General features: G+C 35.4%; 1 protein-coding gene across 2 annotated transcripts in view; it reads left to right on the forward strand.

Annotated features, from left to right (window-relative positions):
* CRY1 (cryptochrome circadian regulator 1) overlaps positions 1–6,847 on the forward strand; it is a 78,910-nt gene extending 72,063 nt beyond the window's left edge. The window contains exons 8-13 of one of the 2 annotated variants that reach the window (XM_062202967.1): positions 861–1,012; positions 1,241–1,443; positions 1,554–1,649; positions 4,817–4,888; positions 4,967–5,066; positions 6,230–6,847. In XM_062202967.1, coding sequence (XP_062058951.1) covers positions 861–1,012; positions 1,241–1,443; positions 1,554–1,649; positions 4,817–4,888; positions 4,967–5,066; positions 6,230–6,293 — 687 coding nt within the window. In that variant the 3' untranslated portion in view covers positions 6,294–6,847. Of the gene's footprint in view, positions 1–860; positions 1,013–1,240; positions 1,444–1,553; positions 1,650–4,816; positions 4,889–4,962; positions 5,067–6,229 lie in introns of both variants that reach the window. The other variant, XM_062202966.1, reaches the window with a different exon arrangement.
* Positions 6,848–7,578: the final 731 nt, after the last annotated feature.

Consider the following 7,578-nt stretch of genomic DNA (forward strand, 5'->3'; position numbering starts at 1 on the left):
AAGCAGGCTGTGATTTAAGAGAACTAAGATTTAGCATTCTGGATTTATTGTATAGATACATTTATATGTATTCATTTCTGTCACAAAAAAAGGATTTGCCTAAGAATTCTCAGTGAATTTATATTATAAATCTTAGAATGTAAATCACTTCAACATTGTAACTTTTTAGTAATATTTCTGTTATGTAAAGTGAAGCATACTATGTTTTGTGATATCATATTGTTGTTTTATGTAACAGGATTTACAAATATGTTCTCCCTTTCTGATAATATTGTAAATTTTCCCTATCCAAGGACCAATTTTGAACCCTTTTTTTAACATCTCCTTTATTTCCTAGTACAAAATTATATATAAAGATGTGTAGCAAAAACTTAGTCAATTTATAATCATTTATTTAACTATTTTTTTAATCAAGGAATTCAAAACTTAAATTGTGTAATATTAGTACATTTTTAAAGTACATTTGTATTTAAGTGTGCTCCCTTTATCTAGGCCACTATGCCAAGCTTCTAAGTTTTTGTTGGTGATTTATTTGGTAGTGGTTTTGCTTTTTTGAAAGTGGTTTACTGTTTTTTCTCTGTTAATATCCTATCTTTTAAACCAGTGACTCTAGTAATTTTTTACCCTTCCCCCAGTAACACTGCAAGGATTGGAAAAGTAAATTCTCTAATCTGTATTACCAATATTTTTCTTTCCCTGATATTCCTCATTATAGAACAGAAGAAGCTAACTGGAATGTTTTGATTTTACAGTTTTGTGCTAATTTTCTTTGCCTTGACTTTTGATCTACAGTGACCTCAGAAATGCTTGCTTTGAGAATTATGTGTGTGCAAACTAATCGGTTACTGTTACTTCTGAAGGTATTTGAAGAATTATTGCTTGATGCAGATTGGAGCATAAATGCTGGAAGTTGGATGTGGCTATCTTGTAGTTCCTTTTTCCAACAGTTTTTTCACTGCTATTGCCCTGTTGGTTTTGGTAGGAGAACAGATCCCAATGGAGACTATATCAGGTAAATCAAGGGTTATTACTCAGTTTGGAATAGCTAATCCAGAAGAGCTTTTCATGTTTAAGCAACACTTTAAGTATTCCCCTCTCAAGATGGGCAGCAGAAATAAGGAGAAGGGTAAACAGTTCATTTAAATGGTATTGTTTTGATTTTGGTCATTGATAGCTGGTAGTTTCTTACAGTTTGCGCATAGTACATTTTATTAATAATTTTTCTTCCTTTTCCCAAAAGGCGTTATTTGCCTGTCCTAAGAGGCTTCCCTGCAAAATATATCTATGATCCCTGGAATGCACCAGAAGGTATTCAAAAGGTAGCCAAATGTTTGATAGGAATTAATTATCCTAAACCAATGGTGAACCATGCTGAGGCAAGCCGTTTGAATATTGAAAGGATGAAACAGATCTATCAGCAGCTTTCACGATACAGAGGTCTAGGTATGTTGGTAGTTGCCTATGATTCGTTGATTGAGCAGCTGTTTCTGTATTTACTCTTGACTTTGATCTTGATCATAATTTGATAGGATCTTTGTTTTTTTTCTGTTCAGGTCTTCTTGCATCAGTACCTTCTAATCCTAATGGGAATGGAGGCCTCATGGGATATTCTCCTGGAGAAAATATTCCAGGTTGTAGCAGCAGTGGAAGTAAGTGAAAAAGAAATTATTGTACTTCATCACATAAATAGATTACCTATAACAATTTGTCTTTAAAGTTAATATAATAGGTCTATACCCATGCACACACATATCACCTCACTCCGTTGGTGACATTTTAGGAATGGGAAACATTATTACATGTAGTAAATACTTAGATCAAGTTAAAGATCTTGCAAACTGAATGTGGACAATGATTTTAAGGGTAAAATGAAATTTGCAACTCTTATTTTCAGAATGTTCATTATTTTTTATTCTCTTTGGATGTGTACCAGCTATAAGGTAATTAGTGAAAGTCAGTGACTCTGTAAAAATGGTCAAGAGATGTATTGTATTCATTCACAGAGCATCTAGTCCTTTGATACATGGGTTTTTTTTTTTCTTACAAAGTCTGTTCTGTGATAGCTTTCTGTATGATACATATTTAGTACCAACTAAATCCTTTTTAAAAAAAAAAAAGTTATTATTTGAAACACAGAGTGACAGACAGGGAGGAGGGTAGGGAGGGACAGAGATACAGATTTTCCATCCATTGATTCTCTCCCCAAATGGCCTGTGGGCCAGACCAAAGCCAGGAGCTTGGAACTCCATCTGGGGCTCCAATGTGGGTCCCAGGAGCTCATGTACTTGGGCCACCGTCCACTGCTTCTCAGGTACATTAGCAGGGAGCTGTATTGGAAGCATAGTAGTGGGGATTCAAACCTGTGCTTCAGTATAGGATGCCAGCAATTGTTAAATTAACAAGAGTCACTATGTACTAACTTCCCATGCAGGTTTTTTTGTTTTTGTTTGTTTGTTTGTTTTCCTGTGCAAATTGTTAAACTCTTTACTTAATATAGAGTTGGTCTTCTGTTTATAAAGTTAATTGAAAATGGATCTTAGTGGAGAATGGGACTGGGAATGAGAGAGGGAGGAGGAGGAGGGGTAGAAGAGTGGGTGGGAGGGTGGGTATGGAGGGAAGAATCACTACATTCCTAAAGTTGTACTTAAGAAATGCATGAAGTCTGTATTCCTTAAACCAAAGGTTTCTTTGGGGGGGAAATAAGTAAAAAGAATGGGTTACCTTGAGAAAATAAAACTAAAGGTGACTAGTTTATTACTTGTCTGAAGGGCCATCTTTATGAATCTTCCAATAAAACTGACCAATCTTTTCTCAGAGTCCCTATTGTATTCTGTACTAAAATCCATCAAAACACCTAGAATCACTTTTGTACTAAGTGATTTGGTGTAGTTGTTTCCTCAGATTCAGCTATGAACCCCTTGAAGGCAGACCCCATATCTTAGTTATATTTGTATCCCTAGTACCTGATATAGTCCCTGGCATTCACAGGCATTTAGCATATGTGTTAGATATAAATGAAATGAGGAAAGTGTAAATAAATATAATTTAATAGTATTTGTTGACCTTTTTAGTGATTAAAACCATGTAACATAAGTGTTACCATTTTAGTCATTTTTAAGTGTACACTTCAGTGGCATTCACTATGTTCACATAGTTGTGAAGTTTTGCATAATGTTATATAGTACTACATGGTGACAGGTATCACTGTTAGGAAAAGTCCCACTGATGGCAAACTCAAGAGTAGCACCATTTAGTGGTGAATTTGCAGTAGTTCAGAATCTGACCTTTATTAGCCTTACCGCTCCAAAAATTGGATTTTTTAAGTATAGAGATGACTGTTTTGTACATGACAGACTAGAAATTTGAAAGTAGTATGAATTAAAGTATCAATGGGGAGTATTGTTTTATTAATTTACCATGGAGATATCCCTTTGCAGTGATGGAAGGTCTCTGATCCAGGGCATCCACTTTCCCAATTTGGAAAACCTGAAAAGCTGAATACTTTATCCAGAAAAACTTGATGAACATAAAATAAAAATAAGCAGATGGTCTTGTTCAGCCCCTGAGGTGACCTGTCCAGAGGCCAGAATGCTCGTGTTTTCCCATAATCTGGACACACTAATTAAAATGTTGTCTCTAAAGCTTACTTTTCTTTTTTTTAATTTTTATTTAATAAAAATTTATTTCCAAAGTACAACTTTTGGGTTATAGTGGCTTTTTCCCCCCATAACCTCCCTCCCACCCGCAACCCTCCCATCTCCCACTCCCTCTCCCATCCCATTCACATCAAGATTCATTTTCAATTATCTATATACAGAAGATCAATTTAGTATATACTAAGTAAAGATTTCAACAGTTTGCACCAAAAAGAAACACAAAGTGTAAAGTACTGTTTGAGTACTAGTTATACCGTTAATTCACATAGTACAATACATTAAGGACAGAGATCCTACATTGGGAGTAGGTACACAGTCACTCCTGTGTTAATTTAACAATTGACACTCCTATCTATGACATCAGTAATCACCCAAGGCTCTTGTCATGAGCTACCAAGGCTATGGAAGCCTCTTGAATTCTCAAACCCTGATCTTATTTAGACAAGGCCATAGTCAAAGTGGAAGTTCTCTCCTCCCTTCAGAGAAAGGTACCTCCTTCTTTCCGCTGTGTTCTCACTCACAGAGATCTTTCATTTAGGTTTGTTTGTTTGTTTGTCTTGGCTTTCCATGCCTAAAATACTCTCATGGGCTTTTTAGCCAGATTCAAATGCCTTAAGGGCTGATTCTGAGGCCAGAGTTAAAGCTTACTTTTCTATGCTATGCATACCACTCCTATGACATTGTTTCTTTAGGGCTGATAGAATTCCTGTGGCAAGGTAACTATTCCTAAGTCTGCATCTTTTCCTTGCTGTGTGATTGGAATTGGAATTGTTTAACTCTTTTCTGGCAGGCCCTTATTCCCTTATCTGTAAAGAAATGTTTTAGAGGGGTTCTGAAGAATGAGCGTGGAAGAAAGTGGCAAAATCAAAGGATGATGTCTGTCTCACTTTCTCTCTGTGTTGTACCTTCATGTCTAAATAGATTTTCTTTTAGACTGTGATTATTAATGACTTTGCCTTTGAACTGCCAATATTTCTATGGCCTAAACATTTTTCTTGAGTTGGGCGTGTGATTTTTGGTTCATTAAGGAGGATTGAAGTTTAATCCTAAAAGCATATAAATGAGCTTAAGTACAAATACTAAAAATTGGACATGCAGTCTCAATACGTACATCTTGGATTTTATTGTAAGTAATTTTACTGTGTTTTAAATACTAACAGGTTGCTCTCAAGGGAGTGGTATTTTACATTATGCTCAAGGAGACACTCAGCAAACTCACCTATTAAAACAAGGTAAGAATGAAGCATTTGAGCATACTCTTCTTTTTGCCTTTCCTATCTTAAACATACATGTTTTAAATGTACAGGAAGAAGCTCCATGGGCACTGGTCTCAGCAGTGGGAAGCGTCCTAGTCAGGAAGAGGACACACAGAGTATCGGTCCTAAAGTCCAGAGACAGAGCACTAATTAGGTAAATGTTTTAGGGATTTTTTTTAGTGCCTTAATAGAGTGTGTAATTAACATAAACTCAGATGGAGCTAATCTCTGTTTCATACCAGAGAATCCTGAAGCATGAATCCTTAAGCAGTTATTAAAATCAGTTAATTATTGGACAAGAGATGAATCTGTTTTGGGACAAAGTGCTGTTCTCAGTTTTATGGTCATCTGACAAGAGGATCTTTAAATTTGAAAAGCTTATGTTTTTTGTGGTCCAGTTTTTACTTGGAAAAACACCACTTTTTCATTTCCTTACTATGTGACCATGAGTCTCAAACAATTAAAATGGTGTTTTAATTTTAGTGTCATTTTTTGCCTCTTAAGTGTGTATAATTTTATCTGTTGTGATGCTTCTTTTCTTTTTTTCTTTTTGACAGGCAGAGTGGATAGTGAGAGAGAGAGACAGAGAGAAAGGTCTTCCTTTTTGCCGTTGGTTCACCCTCCAATGGCCACTGCGGCCGGCGCATCGTGCTGATCAGAAGCCAGGAGCCAGGCGCTTCTCCTGGTCTCCCATGCGGGTGCAGGACCCAAGCACTTGGGCCATCCTCCACTGCCTTCCCGGGCCATAGCAGAGAGCTGGCCTGGAAGAGGGGCAAACGGGATAGAATCCGGCACCCCAACCGGACTAGCACCCGGTGTGCCGGCACCGCAAGGCAGAGGATTAGCCTGTTAAGCCACAGCGCCAGCCTTTTTTATTTTTTTTATCTTCTTTCTTTTTTTTTTGTTTTTTGTTTTTTGTTTTTTGTTTTTGATAAGCAGAATGGATAGTGAGAGAGAGGGAGAAAGGTGTGATGCTTCTAAAATCTAAATTCTTTCCAGTTTAAAAATAGTCTGGATTTTTAAAAGTGTTGGATCCTTGTAGAAGTACAAAAGAGCTATGCCTGCATTCATTTTAATTGGACATGGGATACTACTGATGTGATCCAAGTTAATTTGAAGAATATATAGTACATTTGCCAATGTTTAAAGATTTCTTATAAACTTTATATTTTAATTGCTTAATTTTGTAATACCAACCTAATTAGACTATAAATTTCGTGGAGATGATCAATAAATACATCAAGTTTTTATGATTTAATTCTTTATAATCAAGCTTTACTCAGTTTTGTTTGTCCCCCCCTCCCCTTTTAATCACAGAAAACATTCAGGAGGAATACTGTTGCAGCTGAAATTTGTGGGGATTTCAATGCTTTTCAACTAAATTATTTTAAAATGTTCTTCACTTATGGAAAGCAGTTACATTTTGAAATGCGTTGTTTCTAATGACATTTCTGTGGTTTTTAACTTTTTAATGAATTTCACATAGTATGGGTGGTAATTTGTATATAAAGAACTTGACAAAAGAGTTTGCTTAATGTAAATATAAATAGTCACTGTTAGCATAGATCCATCAATATATTTTTGATAATTTTTCATGTATGGTAAAAGTTGCAAACTGATATTCTGTTATCAAACTCAAAGTTTGAGAGTCAATGTGGGGAAATAGGAGGTTTTTAGACTTTCTTAAAAGACTTTGTTAAAATTTAAGGACAAAATTTTATTGACATCATTGAACTAACTTTGATAATGTTTTAGAAAATGTGTATAATCAAAATTGGTTATTGTAACCTCTGTTAATGCATAGAATATGTTTTAAACTTCATGTTTGCCTGTTTAGACCCAAACGTGTAGAAGGATCATGTGTTAAGTTCTCTCTGTCTCCCTTTTTTTGTTCATTTATAACTAAAGTGACCTTGTTATTAAAGTTTATGAAAATATGCCATTTGGTGTACTTGATGCTTGTTTTCTTTTGTTCCCCTTTTTTTGTAAAGGGGAAAAGCATTGCTGTGTGAAATGTGATTTATAAATTAGAGACAGATTATATAAACCACATGCCATGGTCTTGAATGAAGATAGTATTGTAGAACGGACTTTCTCTAAAAGACAAAGTGACTAAGTATCACGTATTATAAAACAGTATGTTTCAAAATTAATTTACAAAAAAATATTTAAAGCTAAAGGGTTATTTTCAAGTAATAGAGCTTATAAGTCAGACTTTACAGAGTAACTAACAGTTAAGAGCTCCAGCCCTGTAGTCAAATGTCTGGCTCTGCCTCTTTACTAGCTTTAAGATATTGGGCAAATCCTTAACTTTCTGCACATTTTTTTCATATATAAAATGGAGATGAGATAGTATCTGCTGCATAGTCTTATTCCATGTAAAATGGTCATAAGTGTGCCTGGTGTGCTAGTATACTCAATAAACTGTTAGTATGTGCTGCAGAGCTCCCTGGATTGTATAGTACACAGTCTGCATAGCTGTGTGTTGTAGTTCTGGCTAGCTGCCATTATAATTATGACTGTTGTTGTCCCTTGACTGTTCTCTAGTAGGCTAGTTCTTGCCATTTTTAATTATAACCAGTGACTTTTCACTTTCTCATCTTCAGTTGTGATAGATATTCAGTGTATGTGCATTTAAAAATAGCTGAAGATGATTTGGAGTCAAA

This window comes from Lepus europaeus, chromosome 10, assembly GCF_033115175.1.
Source record: "Lepus europaeus isolate LE1 chromosome 10, mLepTim1.pri, whole genome shotgun sequence".
Taxonomy (NCBI): Eukaryota; Metazoa; Chordata; class Mammalia; order Lagomorpha; family Leporidae; genus Lepus; species Lepus europaeus.